The sequence below is a fragment of the Alligator mississippiensis genome, chromosome 15 (assembly GCF_030867095.1).
Source record: "Alligator mississippiensis isolate rAllMis1 chromosome 15, rAllMis1, whole genome shotgun sequence".
Lineage (NCBI taxonomy): Eukaryota > Metazoa > Chordata > Crocodylia > Alligatoridae > Alligator > Alligator mississippiensis.
Genome location: NC_081838.1, coordinates 30,436,439 through 30,450,657, shown reverse-complemented (window position 1 = coordinate 30,450,657; position 14,219 = coordinate 30,436,439). Strand labels below are relative to the sequence as shown.

The 14,219-nt window shown below is 61.5% G+C and overlaps 2 protein-coding genes across 2 annotated transcripts; both read right to left on the bottom strand.

The window, feature by feature from the left end:
- Positions 1-4,577: 4,577 nt before the first annotated feature.
- On the bottom strand, positions 4,578-6,476 carry ETFB (electron transfer flavoprotein subunit beta). The gene is made up of 6 exons (XM_019496346.2): positions 6,371-6,476; positions 5,983-6,141; positions 5,733-5,891; positions 5,560-5,622; positions 5,165-5,329; positions 4,578-4,960 (listed from the first exon to the last, which is right to left on the bottom strand). The coding sequence occupies exons 1-6, from the start codon at positions 6,425-6,427 to the stop codon at positions 4,790-4,792; spliced, it is 774 nt and encodes a 257-aa protein (XP_019351891.1). The 5' UTR covers positions 6,428-6,476; the 3' UTR covers positions 4,578-4,789.
- Positions 6,477-9,800: 3,324 nt separating this feature from the next.
- Positions 9,801-11,286, bottom strand: LOC106737807 (protein NKG7). The gene is made up of 3 exons (XM_059718714.1): positions 11,217-11,286; positions 10,060-10,648; positions 9,801-9,976 (listed from the first exon to the last, which is right to left on the bottom strand). Exons 2-3 carry the CDS (start codon positions 10,304-10,306, stop codon positions 9,828-9,830), a joined length of 396 nt encoding a protein of 131 aa, XP_059574697.1. The 5' UTR covers positions 10,307-10,648; positions 11,217-11,286; the 3' UTR covers positions 9,801-9,827.
- Positions 11,287-14,219: the final 2,933 nt, after the last annotated feature.

Below are 14,219 nucleotides of genomic sequence, written 5' to 3'. Positions count from 1 at the left end.
TGACGGTTGAAAATAGTACTGGTTTTCCCTTGTTTTGGGGCTGAGAACCCCCCTCATTGGCTGGATCCTGGAGCTGAATTTGTTGCTGACTGGAGAGATGTTGGAGGGGTTGAAAACAGATACTCCCTGTCATTGAGAGGCCAGGTCTGGACCAGGATGACCGCAATGTGCCACAGGGGATGGGGAGGCAGTAGCCAGCCAGGGGCTGTGTGCCTCTATTTCCCCCCACCCCGCGCTTGGTGCTGTACGTAGGCCGCGACCTGGAAATCTATGCAATTGCTGTGCCCGGGCGCGGGACGCCTGGGTCCCATTCGCTGCTTGGACAGAGGGGTTGGGGGGGCGGGGAGGGGGGCCACTGTAGGGCTCGTGTGAGGAAGAGGTGGGGCTGCACACCTCTGCCATCACAAGACAGCATTCGGAGGTCATGGCGGGCAGCAGAGGCCTGTGACATCACCCTGGGTGAATTGTCCCATTCCCCTCCCCTCCCCTCGCTCTATGATGTCATTGGGCTGGTGCCTCTGACATCAGAGCCGCAGCCTGTGCCATCACCTTCATGATGTCTCTGCCACATCCCAGGTGTCAGATTGGGGCTGACCTGGTGATGTCACGGTAACCGGGGTGTTGTAAGCTGTAATATCATAATGGTGGGGTGTTCTCTCCTCCCTCCACCCTCTGACATCACAGCTGTGACCACATTGCATTAGCTGACATCATCCCCCCTGGAATTTAATCATTGTTGACAGGATGAAGCTGCCTTATACACTTTGACATCACACAGTTGTAGGCCCAGCATCATTGGTGATGTCACAGTCATGGCACCACCTTGAGCAGTGATGTCACAGCCCTGCAACTAGACACCACCTCGGGCCATGATGTCACCAGCCAGGGTAGCATCATTGGTGATGTCACAGTCACAACACCATCTCAAGCAGTGATGTCACAGCTATGGTAGCAGCATCAGTGATATCACAGCTGTGAAAGCAGGCAGCTGGCTGATGTCACAGGTTACAGCGTCCTCTGTTGGTGACATCACACTCTGATATCACAGGCTCAGAGTTCTTTGCCCCTGGCCCAGTGCCCCCTGCTGTAGGGGGAGGGCGGGGGGAAGGGCGGCTGAGGCAAGAGGATGAAGGAGTCGGGGGGACAGAGCCTGGGGGGATTGTCCCCCCACAAACAGCACACTGTGTTGCGGTGGGGTGCAAGCACCACACACACATCATACAGAATACATACCACACTACACATACACACACAGGGAAGGTACTGTGTATGCATGCGTGCTATGCTGTATGAAGTGTGTGCATGCTATGTATTCTGTATAGTATGTGTGGATGTGTATACACACACTCCCTCAAGCACCACATACAATATAGAATACATAGTGTGTGCGAACACACACACACACAGGCAACACACAAACACCCTCCTCCACATACACGCATCCCCTCCATACACACACACACACCGCCCTCCCACACACAGATGTCACACCCACACAACTCCCACCTCATTCAGACACCCACATAATGCCCCCATACACACAGCCACACAGGTAACACAAACTATGTACAGCTCACACATAACACGTTACACAGACTAGATGGCCCAACACACCTCACTATATGCATCTACCCAGCACACGCACACACATGCACAAAAACCTCACATCCACATCACATCCCTGCACACACATGCAGAACACACCACAGCCAATACACCTGCACACACACTATGCTTCCCAACTGCCACAACCAACATGCCGACAACCCACTTTTCACCCTGTGAAAAAGGCTGGGGGGGGGAGGGGCACCCACAACAGGGAGGGGGACTGACCAGGTCTAGCGTGAGGGGTGCACAAGGGTGCGCTAGGCCAGAGAGGTCTGAGGGGGCGTAGGTAAGAGGCAATACTTGATGGCACTAGACCCATTGCAATCCCCATGGGTAACTGGGGGGGGCAGGGGGGCTCTCAGGGGGTGGGCACCATGCAGTAGCCAACAGGGAACCTCATGGGGCTCTGGGCATGAATCTACCCAATTTCAGCCCGCAGTGATCAAGGGGCACCACTAGGGAGCACAAGACCCATTGCAATCATCATGGGGGTGGGTGGCCAGGGCAGGGCTTTTGGGGCAGGCACCCCGCAGTAGCCAGTGGGGACCAGGCATGAACCTACCCAATTGCAGCCTGCAGTGACCAAGGGGCAACACTGGGGGGGGGGGCAATAGACCCACTGCAATCCCCATGGTGGGGGCTGAAGTGGCCTGGGGGGATGGGGGAAGTCTTGGGGGGGTCACCATGCAGTGGCCAATGAGGACCCCCAGGGGGTGCCAGATGTGGGTTAACCCAACTGGGAGTTGGAGTGGCCACTGGCCCCTGGGGGGTGGAGACCCCCACAACCAGACACACACAACACCCACTGTATCCCTTTCCCCAGAGCTGGGCTCAGCCGTGTCCTGCCCCCCCACCACAAAAAAAAGACGACATAAAAAATGGTTTAAAAAAAAAAAAAGGGGCAAAACACCTCCCACTCCCCCAAAAAAAGAAAAGAAAAAAAGAGACTTTCTTGCAAGAAACCAACTCTACATCGTCTTCCATCCCCGCGGGGCCCTGGGGCGGCATCCCCCACCGCCAGGGTCCCCCCGCGTTTCCGTTAGTTTTTGGGACGTTAATTTATTGCCGGGTTGTTAATTTTTTGTTCTTTTGGGAGTTAATTTGTCCGAAATCCATGAACCGGGAGAGGACGGCGGAGCGAGAGTGCGAGCAAGACACACGCGGGCCTTTTCCAATAAAACCTTGTAAAAGCAACACCAACAGGTGGTATTTTTTGGGGGGACAATGTGTTGCGGGGGGGTCTAACAGTGATGTCATGGGGGGCAGGGGCTAGGCCCAGACGTGAACTGCCCCAGCTGGGGCTGCAGTGATCAACTGGGGCCATTAGGGGACAGAAGATGGGGTGGGGACACTTCCCTATCCCTTAAACCTGTACACCTGGGTTCCCTAAGGGCAGCTCTGGCCTGTGTCAACACATCCTATTGGCTCACATCTTTCCCCAGTTGCAGGGGACTCTAGCCATGCAGCAGCACGGCTGGGAGCAGCAGTGGCCAATCCAGGGCATAGGGGGGTGCTAAATGCCCACTGGGAAAATCACTGTGTAGGGGGGCACTAGAGGGGCCATGTACCCTGTGTAGCAGTGCTGGAGCTGAGGTCAGGGCAGAGGGGGTGGTGGTCAGTATTTTAGGGGTGTTGGCCAGGGTGCATGTGTGCACATGCATGTGTGTGTGTGTACATGTACACAGGGGCACTACTATGACCCTGGGGAATGACACGCAGAAAAAGTTTAAAACGGTGCAAAAGTTTAATTTGTTAAATAAAAACAAAAATCTGACGCGGTTTGACCCTTCCTCAGACGGAGGTGCGGGTCCTTTGTGATTGTACAACTGGACAACACATTTTATACCAATTTCTGGGGGGGGGGGGTTGTGTGGTTTGCAGGGGATGTGCAGTTGGTGCAAGTGTGCATGGGGGGTGGGAAGGTGTAGGAGTATGTGTGCAGTTGGGGGGAGTGGGGATGCCGGGGGGGCGTTGTGAAGGTGTGAGGTGCAGTTGGTGGGGGTGTGTGAAGGCGTGGTTGGTAGGAGTATGAGCGCATGGGGTTTGTGAAGGGGTGTGGGTGTGCGCACGGTTGGCGGGGGGCTGTGAAGGTGTGTAGGAGGAGTGTGCATGGGGCTGAGGTCTGTGCATGTGGATGTGGTTTGTGCAGTGAGCCCCTCCCCCACCCCGTGGCTCACAGCTGCACCCCCCCAGCAGCTCAGCAGAAGTCCCCCCTCCCCCACTTGCTGCCCCCATGCAGGGTCCCAGGAGCTGCCCCAGTGCTAGAGGCACAGACCCCGGCTGGAGTTAAATTATGCAAAATTATGCATAATTATGTGGCACTGCCTTCTATGTGCCGTAATGCCCCAGGGGCCAACTACAATTGCCATTGGGGCAGGGCAGGGCGGGGGGGGGGGGAAGAGGCAACAAACCTCTGCCCCACGGAAGGCTGCAGTGGCCAAGGGCAGCTACTAGGGGGCATCAGACCCATTGCAATCCCACTGGGGGGCACTGGGGCTCTGGGTCAGGAGTGAGGGGCACAGGCCGGGCTGTGGGGAGAGGGGCCGCAGATCAGAAGTGAGGGGCACGAGCAGGACTGGGGGTGGGGGGCGGCATCTCCTGGACACCTGGGTTCTCTCCCAGCTCAGGGCCCTGGAGAGGGGACCCTGGCCAGGTCTGTGTGTGGAAAGGAGGGGCAAGGACACCTGGGTTCTTCCAAGACAGCTGCCCCTACACACACACAAGCAAGCACGCCCCCACTCTTAGATTCCCCCCGTTTCTGGGTAAGAAGCCCCCACCCCTCAAACCCTGCCTTCTCACCCAGAAACCGCGGGGGGGAGGGGGGGGGGCACCAATTCCCCCCAACTCCCAGGGAATTCCACTAAGCCCCGCCCCCAACCCTAGGGCCCTCCTTCTGAGCAATAAGTCCCAGCCACTCCTCCCTACCTGCCCCAGGAAGCAGGGCTAGGACAGACCAAGGCAGACAGATATATCTCCAGCTGGTTTAATTCTGCCCTGGAAGGGGAGGGGGGGCAGGAAGGCACCTTGTCGGGTCTGGGATTATCCCCCCCAATAGCAGCAGGATCAGATCCAAGGGCTGCAAGAGAGAGATGGGGGTCAGTGGGCCCGGCCGCCTGGTTTCCCCACAGCTGGGGGGGGGTGGAGATGTGGGGGGGCTCACATACCTGTGGGGGGGGGGGGGTCAGATGCAGCCGCTCTCACGCAGTTTGGCCACCAGGTCGGCCACGGTCTCCACACGCAGCCCGGCCTGGCGCTGGGGCGGCTCCTCCACGCGCAGCACCGTGACTCGCGGTGCCAGCTCCACGCCCAGCGCTGCTGGTGCCAGCACCGCCAGCGCCTTCTTCTTGGCTTTCTGCGGGGCCAGCCATGAACCCAGGCACCAGGAACCCAGACCCAACAGCCCCCTGCTCTCACCCCAGGGACACCCAGCGTCCGGGCTCCCAGCCCCACTGCCGCCTCCCCAGAGAACTCAGGTGTCCAGGCTCCAAATGCCCCCGGCTTTCAGCCCCCAGAGAAGCCGGGCGTCCGCCACCCCTGCCTGGGGGCCCATGCGCACCATGATGTTGGGCAGCGTGGCGTAGCGCGGCTCGTTGAGGCGTAGGTCGGCCGTCACCACCGCGGGCAGACGCAGCCGCAGTGTCTCCAGGCCCCCGTCCACCTCCCGCTCCACCCGCAGCCACTGCCCATCCGGCTCCAGTGTCAGCGCCGATGCGAACGTGCCCTGCGGGGACCCAGGTGTCTGGGCATGCACCCCCTGCAGCCCCCCGGGGAACCCAGGCGTCTGGGCCCCCAAGTCCCCTAGACCCCTCCACTCTGCTCCCAGGGAACCCGTGCTGACCCCTGACCCCTTGCAGCTTAGCCCCGTTCCCAGAAGCCTTTATCCTCCTTCCCACAATCCTTTGCAGCCCGCATTCTCCCCAAGTCCCTCCCCCTGGCCCCGCCCCTGGGTACCTGAGGCCAGTCCAGGAGAGCGGCAGTCATCTGCCCCGTCTGGTTGCAGTCGTCATCGATGGCCTGTTGGGGGTGGCACAGGGGGCGGAGTCGCATCCTAGGGGGCGGGGTCATGGCTCATAGCCCCACCCCCACGGCTCAGTGCAGGCGGCAAGGCGTCGGGGAGGGCTCACCTGCTTGCCCAGCAGCACCAGGTCGACCTCCTCGCGCCGGGCCAGGGCAGCCAGCAGCTGGGCCACCTGGAACGGCCCGAGGCGCTCGTAGTCGGGGGCCGCCACCTCCACGTGGACCCCGCGGTCGGCCCCCATGGCCAGCGCCGTGCGGATGGTCTCCTGGCGGGGCGGGGCGGGGCGTACCGTGAGGACCCAGGTGGCCAGGAGTCCCCTCGCCTCCCCTCCCCCGGGAAAGGGCGGGGCGGGGTACCTGGCAGGCGGGCGGCCCGCAGGACACGGCCAGCACCTCGCGCACGGCCCCGCGCTCCCGCAGCCGCACGGCCTCCTCCAGCGCGATCTCGCAGAACGGGTTCATGGAGTGCTTCACGCCGTCCGCCGCCACCCCCGCGCCGTCCGCGCGCACCCGCACCTGGGGGCGGCCGGCTCAGCCCCACCGCACCCCCCCACGGGACCCACCCGTCCCCCCCCCGCCCATAGCAGACCCAGGTGTCCTGCCCGCCCCTCCCCCCACGGGACCCAGGCCTCTTCCCCCCCTCTATACGGGACCCAGGCACCCTGCCCGGGACGCAGGGCTCCTGCCCGCCCCGCCATAGGAGACCCATGCACCCCCACGGGACCCAGGGGTCCCGCCCCCCCACCTTGACCGCGTAGTCGATGACGCGCTTGACCCCGACCAGGGCTCGTAGCGCCGCCATCGCGCCCTGCTCCGCGGCCCCGCCCCCTTCCAGGCTCCTCACCAATCCCCGCTGGGCAATCAGAGGAGCCGCACAACCAATGGCGGCCCAGGGGGGCGGGTTCCCGGGCGGGTTCCCACCCAGTCAGGGACCTGTTGGGGCGCAGCCAAGGGAGGAGCAATGGGAGAAGAGGATTGGAAGCTCGCAGCCAATCGCAGAGCGCCGTTTCCCGCCGGCCTGCCGTGCAATGAGCGGGCCGTCCCGGAGAGGGGGCGGTCCTTGCAGAGACCCCAGGCTTCCCAGTGAGCCTCCCGCTCCCGTTACGCGCCGCCGCGGCGCCCAAGAAGCAGCTGCATTTCGGCCCCAGGCCTGGTTTAATGGGGGGGGCCGCCCCGCGGGGTCCCGATCCGCACGTGCCACGCGCCTGCAATGGGGGGGGGGTATTACACTGCGCCGCTCCTCCCCAGACCCAGCGGCACCTGCCTCCCCGTTACACTGCATCCCCTGCTCCCCCCGGGCCCAGCCACACCCGCCTCCCCATTACAGTGCCCCCCATGTCTCCCAGACCTAGCCTCCTCCCGTTACACTGCACCCCCATTACCCCCCAGACCCAGCTGCACCCCCCGTTACACTGCACCCCTACCCCCCGCGGACCCAGCTGCCTCACGGCTTACCTGCACCCCCAAGGGCGGCTACGGCGGCCCAACCCAGCGCCAGGGCCCAGCCCCAGCCCCAGCTGCGCTCGGGAACGTGCGCCATCCACGCCATGAAGTTCACCAGGCCGAGGCCGGTGGTCAGGGCTGTGGTGGGGGTGAGGGATAAAAAACAGGGGTGGGAGGGGGGTCTCAATACGGGGTGGGGGGAGTGCAGGAGCTGAGACTGAGATGCAGCTGTTTTTGGGGGGCAGTGGCCAAGTGGAACAGGATTGGGAGCAGGGAGACCTCAGAGGCCCCCCCACACCCAAGGCTCCAACAAGCCAGGGGATCTAGGCATCCCAGTCCACCCTGCCCCGTGGGACCCAGGTGTCCCCGGGGACCCAAGCATCCGGGCCTACCTTGCCCCAGGGAACCCAGGCATGCCAGCCTACCCCAGCACAAGACACCGAGGTGTCCAGGCCCACCCCACCCCAGGGAATGCAGGTGTCCAAGGCTCCCCCCTACAGGATCAGGCCTTGGGGTGATGGTCTCCTACCTGCCCCGAAGCAGAGCCGGGCAGCCCAGCGCCGCCAGCCGGGCCCCAGTACCCCGCCAGTGGCTGCCAGCACCCCCAGCCCTGTGCCCAGCACCAGCAGCACCCCCGACAGCCTGCGCGGCCCTGTGGGGGGCGGGGCAACACAGCATCAGATCTGTCCGGGTGGGGGGGGATAAGAACTGCCTAGGGGAGGGAGATCTGCCCCCTTGGACCTGGCTGGGGGCTGGCGATACAGCCCTGGGGGTCGCATTCACGCCACAGCCCCCCCCAGCGTGGCCCCCCCGGCCCCTGGCCCTGCAGCCACCCCTCGGCACCCAGCACTGTGCCCAGCACCACCACCCCCAGCCCAGCCAGCAGCACTGGGGGCAGGGAGCGCCGGGCAGGGGGCACTGGGGTCAGGGGGCGTGGGGTGGGGGGCGCCGGGCTCGGGGGTCGCAGGGCCTGGGTCGTCGAGCTGGAAGCCATGGCGCAGTAAAGGCATAGAAGGGTCCCAGGTGTTCCAGAACCCAGGTGGGCCTTAGCTCCGCCCCCTGGGCCAATATAGGTTGGCTCCGCCCACTCAGCCCTGGCTCCTCCCCCTGGGCCCATATGGGCTGACTGCCTCCTGGGACCATACAAGCTGGCTCTCCCCCCCCTGCCTTGGCACCACCCCTTAGGCCAATGCAGGCTGGCTCCTCCCCATCCTGGCCTTGGCCCCGCCTTCTGGGCCCCCACAGCCTGGCCTTGCCCCCTGAATCACAGGCACACGCAGGCTGGATGTTGAGGGAGGGGTTTATTTGTTGGGGGGAATGGGGAGGGGGCGAGCGGTGCTGGGGGTGGGGCTCTGGGGGCGGTTCTGCCACCCCCACTCATACCCAGTACGGTCTGTGGCAGAAGGCCACCTCTGTCTCTCCCCAGAAACTCTTCTCTGTGACAATCTGGTTCTCGTGGGCCCGGCAGAGGGCAGACATCCTTTCTCTTTAGGTACCCTGAGGGAGGGGGGAAACCTGCTCCCTCTGCCCACGTGACTGGCATCACATACCTGGGTGAGGGGCTCGGGCTCCCTGTTGTTCAAGAGACCCTGCCAGTCTGCCCGGCAGCCGGTGTTGCATTTCAAATCGGTTGGCTGGCAGCGAACAGGTGCTGGCCTCCATTGGACCAGGTAAATGAGGTCACAAGGGCTATATAAGTTAAGGACTGCCCTGGAGGAGGAGGGGGCAGCAGCCATGAGGAAGACTCAGAGAGAGAGAGACGAGCTAGACCACCTGAAACTTGCTCTCTCTCTCAAAACTCATGATCAAGGAACTGCCTGCCTCCAGGGGGAATCTCCACCTGCCTCTGCATGATCTTGTGAGTACGCTACCTGAGATCCAACTAGATACATAGCTTGTAGTAACTCGGATGCGTGATGAAAGGCTACCCAGCCATGCCAGTTTGCTCTGTGGGATTTCTCTGACTTTGCTTTACCCTGTACCCTAGTCCAACCCTACTCCTTGTAACCAATAAAGTTCTCCTTTGTACCCAGTGTGGCAGACTTATTGGGTGTGGGTCTAGGTTATGCCTTGGGGTCCCCTTGGTTCGGCTAACTGAGGGAGACCGCTACTTGTGCTTCAGACTGAGGGAAGCACCCCAAGTTCTTGAAGTGGATCAAGTACCCTCAAGGACTATGAGGCCTGTGTTTCCCAAGGGGTACAGTGCCAGGATCAGACCAGACCCTGGGTGGTGGCAGCACTACCTCCAGGCTAGTGGGTGTGCTCCGGGAAGGGGGTAGGCTAGATGTGAGGCAACCCCTGGGAGGCACTCGGAGCCTGGAAGGTGGTCGGGTGCAGTGAGGTGGGTGGCGCAGCGCAGGAGCACCCCCTACTGGCCCGCCACAGGTCAGATGCAGCTGTAGGGGCCACGGCGAAGATGCAGCAGCAGGGCGCAGCCACCTGGGGAGTGCCCGCCCACCCCTATAGCCCCACCCCTCCCACACCCAGCACAGCCCCTTCCCCTCCCAGCCCCACCCACAAATCCTGGTCCCTCCCCCCTAACCCCATGGCACCACCCACATGCTGTGGCCCCACTCACTAATCTTAGCCCTGCCCCCTCCACCCACCCACCCACACTCACATTGACTCCACCCTTTGCGCCACGTCTTTGCCTCACCCCTGCACCTAGACCCCCACCCATATAGCTCCATAGGTTCCTCCCCTAGGGTTAGCCCTTCCCCTTGGCCCATAGCCCTGCCCTATGGCCCATAGCCCCACCCTCAGGGCTCACCTACAAGCAGCAGGGCGCGGGGGGGTCTGGCCCAGCCCAGGCCAAAGGACCAGCCATAGCTGCTCTGAACCTGGGGGGATGCGGCGGAGTCCCAGACGCCGGCCATGAACACCACCATGGCCGCCAGCCCCAGCACCCCTAGGGCAGGAGAGAGGGTGTGAGACCCCCTGGCCTGCGGACCCAGGCATCCGGGGGCAGGGGGAGGGGGCAGGGGATCTTACCTGCAGCAAAGCTGACGATGGTGGTGCCCGGCCCAACGCCCGAGTCCCTGCAGGGGCAGGAGGTGACAATGGTGACAGCTGGCACTGTGCACAGCACCCCCAGCAGCGCTGCCAGTGCCAGGCAGATCCGTGTGGCCTGGACTGTGCCTGTGGCACACAGCAGGTTAATGTTCTGCCCCAGAGCAGCTGCAACTGGTGCCATTACACCCGGCTGGGCCAATCCAGAGCCAGGTGCAACCAGTGCCATTACACGCAGACGCCCACCCCAGAGCCAGCCGCAACCAGAACTGTTATACCCAGCCACCCACCCCAGAGCCAACTGCAGCCAGTGCTGTTACATCCAACCACCTGCCCCAGAGCCAGCTACACCCAGGCCTGTTCCACCCACCTGGCCCCCGTACCGGTGACATCCGTGGGGGTGACGCAGATCTCTTGCATTCCGGTGACGCAGTCCGGCCCGAACCCGCTGTGCCCCGTGTGCTGGGGCCTGTGGCTCAACATCAAGTACTCGGTGCTCAGCGCCGTGAGAAGCAGCATCTCCCCTAGCCCTGCTAGCAGGCAGGCGGCCGCCCCCCAGCCTGCAATGGCCCTGCTGAGACACCCCAGAGCTGGACACAGCTGCCTGGGATGGACCCAAGCAGGTGTCCAGACTCCTGCTGCCCCCCACCCCCTTCTCAGCCCCCAGGTCTCATGCCACACCCAGACAAGCCAAGTGTCCTGCCCCCCAGCCTCCCCCCCGCCACTCTCACCCCCCAGGTCTCACTCCACCCAAAGAACCCAGGCATCCAGGCTCCCAGCCCCCTGCTCCCACCTCTCGGCCTCACTCCCCCACAGCGAACCCAGGTGTCTGGACACCCAGCCTGCCCTGCTCTCCCCCACACCATTTTCCCAGCACTGGTGGGGAGACGCCCCCCAGAGCTGGGCGCATTGTGGTGGCAAAGGGACGCCCCATCTCCTGAGGTGACTCATTTCTGCCGCGAGGTGGCTAGGCCTCAGCCCGGACGCCTGAGTTCTCTGGAAGGGGGGTGGGGGCTGGTGTGAAAGTGGGGGTTGGGACCCTGGACGCCTGCATTCCCTGGGAGGGAAGTGGGGGCTGGTGGGGGTGAGAGTGGGGCGGGGGCACTGGGGGCCGGGATGCCTGGGTTCCCTGCCCTTACCTGGCTTTCGGGGGTTTCTGCAGATCCTCAGGGGAGACAAGGTCTTGTTGGTCTGTCCCCAGCCACTCTTGCTGCGTCTATCCTGCGCGCCACCCCCTCCTAGCCTCTTCCTGTGCATGTGGGTTTGGTGGAGTAGGGGCGGGCGTTGTTCTATGCTGCCATTTGAGCTGCTCCCCACCAAAGCCAGCCGCATCCAGCACCATTACACTCAGTCAGGCCCAGCCCAGAGCCAGCTGCCTCCAGGCCTGAAATCACTGCTCTCACTCCCACCACTGAGCAGGGACAGTTCCCTATCCCCTGTACACAGGGCTCTTGGTTGTGGGGGGACACGGTCCCACAGGGAATCCAGGTGTCCAGGCACACACACATGCTGAACCCAGGTCTCCAGGAGACTGGCAGTCATGGGACCCAGGCATCCGGGTAATACTGGCACAGGGCACCTGGGTGTCTGGGACTCGGGCAGTGGGGGACCCAGGCATGTGGGTCATACAGGGAACAGGGATCCCAGGCTTCTGGGACCCAGGCAGTCAGGGGACCCGGGTGTCCGGGTTACGCACGGGCAGGTGTCCAGGCCTAGCTGGGGGAACCAGGCCAGGGGCGGCGTCGGGGCCGGCCATGCTGTCGGTGGCCTGTAGTGTCTGGGGGTTGCTCAGGTAGGTGATGAGGCAGAAGAGGCCTGGGGAGGCATTGAGGGGTACAGGTTGTACAGGCAAGACAGAGTGGGGAAAAATGGTGGGGGTGTAGCTCTCTATGTTGGGGAGCAGTACACACCTTCGATCAAGGCGGTGGTAGAGGAGGGGAATAGCGAGGTACCGTGGGTCAGGATGCAGGGGGGTCCTGGGGGAAAAGGACTTGGTAGTGGGGGTCTACTACAGACCTCCTCATCAGGATGACGAGCTACACCTGGTATTCTCCAGGCAGCTCTCAGAGGCCATTCAGGCGAGAGAGTCAGTGGTCATGGGGGACCTAAATTACCCAGACATCTGCTGGGAGAAGCAGACAGCCAAATCAAACTGCTCACGTAGGTTGTTAAACGGTGTGCAGGACATCCACGTAACCCAGGAGGTGTCCAGTCCCACAGGGGTAGCGGCTTGCTAGACCAGGTCTTAGCAACAGGGATGATCTTGTGGGGAACCTGCGAGTGCACAGTAACCTGGGAGACAGTGATCATTATTTGGTCGAATTCACAATCCAGCAAAGGGTGGGAAAAATAACCAGCAAGGCTAAAGTGTTAGACTTCAGAAGGGCCAATTTTAGTAAAATTAGAAGGCTAGTCAGCAAGGTGGCTGAACTCAGGAGCATCGAGCAAATGGGGGTCCAGGAGGGTTGGTGGTTTGTCAAGGGAGTGATCCTTGGGGCACAAAAGGAGACTATTCCATCATGCAGGAAAGGGGGCGAGGGCACAAAAAAGCCCCCTTGTCTGAACAGGGAACTCCAGAAAAGACTGGGGGCAAAGAAAGAGATGTATAGGCAGTGGTAGCAGGGGGCAGCCACCTCCCTGGCGCGCTATTGCAGGGAGTCAGGCAGGCCAAGGAGCTCTTCAATGAGTTCTTCACTTCAGTATTCCTGAGTATGGGCCAAGACAATTCCCCCAACTTGAACATAGATAGATGTCCGGGAGGCACTAGACCGCCAAAGGTTAGTGCTGACTTAGTGAAGTAGCACTTGGAGGGGCTGGATGGGTACAAGTCAGCCGGCCCGGATGACCTCCACCCACGGGCGCTGGAGGAATTGGCCAGTGTCATAGCTGAGCCACTGGCACAGCTGTTTGAGCACTCATGGTGCTCCGGCCAGGTCCCTGAGGACTGGAAAAGGGCCAACATGGTGTCCATTTTTAAGAAGGGGAAAAAGGATGAGCCAGGTTACTTTAGACCAGTCAGTCTTACCTCTATCCTTAGGAAAACAATGGAAAAATCATTAAAGAGCGCATTTGTGAAAGGGAAACAATGTTGAAAGGAAACCAGCACGGGTTCATCACAGGTAGATCCTGCCTGGCAAACCTTATAGCCTTTTACAACCAGGTCACGCACTGCCTTGACACAGGAGCTGAGGCTGATATCATCTACAGTTCGCACAGTTTCACATCCTATTCTCATAGGGAAGCTAGCAGGCTGTGGGGTGGACGCCTACATGGTCGGGTAGGTGGCAAACTGGCCCAGGGACTGCACCCAGAAAGTGGTGGTGGCCGGGTCGGTCTCGCCCTGGAGGGCGGTGGGCACTGGGGTCCCACAGGGGTCGGTCCTTGGACCGGTGTTATTTAATATCTTCATCAGCAATTTGGATGAGGGTGCGGAGAGCAGCCTCTCCAAGTTCGCAGATGACGCCAAGTTATGGGGCAGAGTTAACACACTGGAGGGCAGGGAGAGGCTACAGGCCGATCTGGACAGGTTGGGTCAATGGGCAGAACAAAACAGGATGCAATTCAACAAAGACAAATGCAAGGTGCTCCACCTGGGGAGGAGGACTGCCCAGCACACCTACAGGTTGGGGGATGACCTCCTCAGCAGCTCAGCAGCTGAGAGGGATCTTGGAGTCATAGCTGACTCCAAGATGAACATGAGCCGGCAGTGCAACGAGGCCGTCAACAAAGCCAATCGCACCTTGTCGTGCATTAGCAGGTGCATGACCAACAGATCCAGGGAGGTGATGCTCCCTCCCCCTCTATGTGGCACTGGTCAGGCCGCAGTTGGAGTACTACGTCCAGTTCTGGGCGTCACACTTCAGGAAGGACATGGAGGATCTGGAGAGGGTTCAGGGGAGGCCACTCACACGATTAGTGGCCTCCGAGAAAGACCCTACGAGGGGAGGTAGAGGGATCTGGATCTCTTGAGCCTTCACAAGAGACGTCTGAGGGGAGACCTTGTAGTCGCCTGTAAGTTTATCAAAGGAGTGTCACAACCCAAAGTTGTGATTTTTTGCTTGTGTACGTGCTTCGGCACCGCTAAATTATTTCCTGCCAATTTGTCGCTTCCTTTGCACGGCAGAGCTCTCTGCTGCGGGAGA

Coding starts and splice junctions, on each gene's coding strand:
- ETFB (XM_019496346.2), bottom strand. CDS start 6,427: ATGGCGGCGCTACGAGCCCTGGTCGGGGTCAAGCGCGTCATCGACTAC. Junction 5,623..5,732: donor TGGTGCTGCTGGGCAAGCAG/GTGAGCCCTCCC, acceptor CACCCCCAACAG/GCCATCGATGACGACTGCAA. Junction 5,330..5,559: donor CTCTCCTGGACTGGCCTCAG/GTACCCAGGGGC, acceptor GGGTCCCCGCAG/GGCACGTTCGCATCGGCGCT.
- LOC106737807 (XM_059718714.1), bottom strand. CDS start 10,306: ATGGCACTGGTTGCACCTGGCTCTGGATTGGCCCAGCCGGGTGTAATG. Junction 9,977..10,059: donor CATCGTCAGCTTTGCTGCAG/GTAAGATCCCCT, acceptor CTCCTGCCCTAG/GGGTGCTGGGGCTGGCGGCC.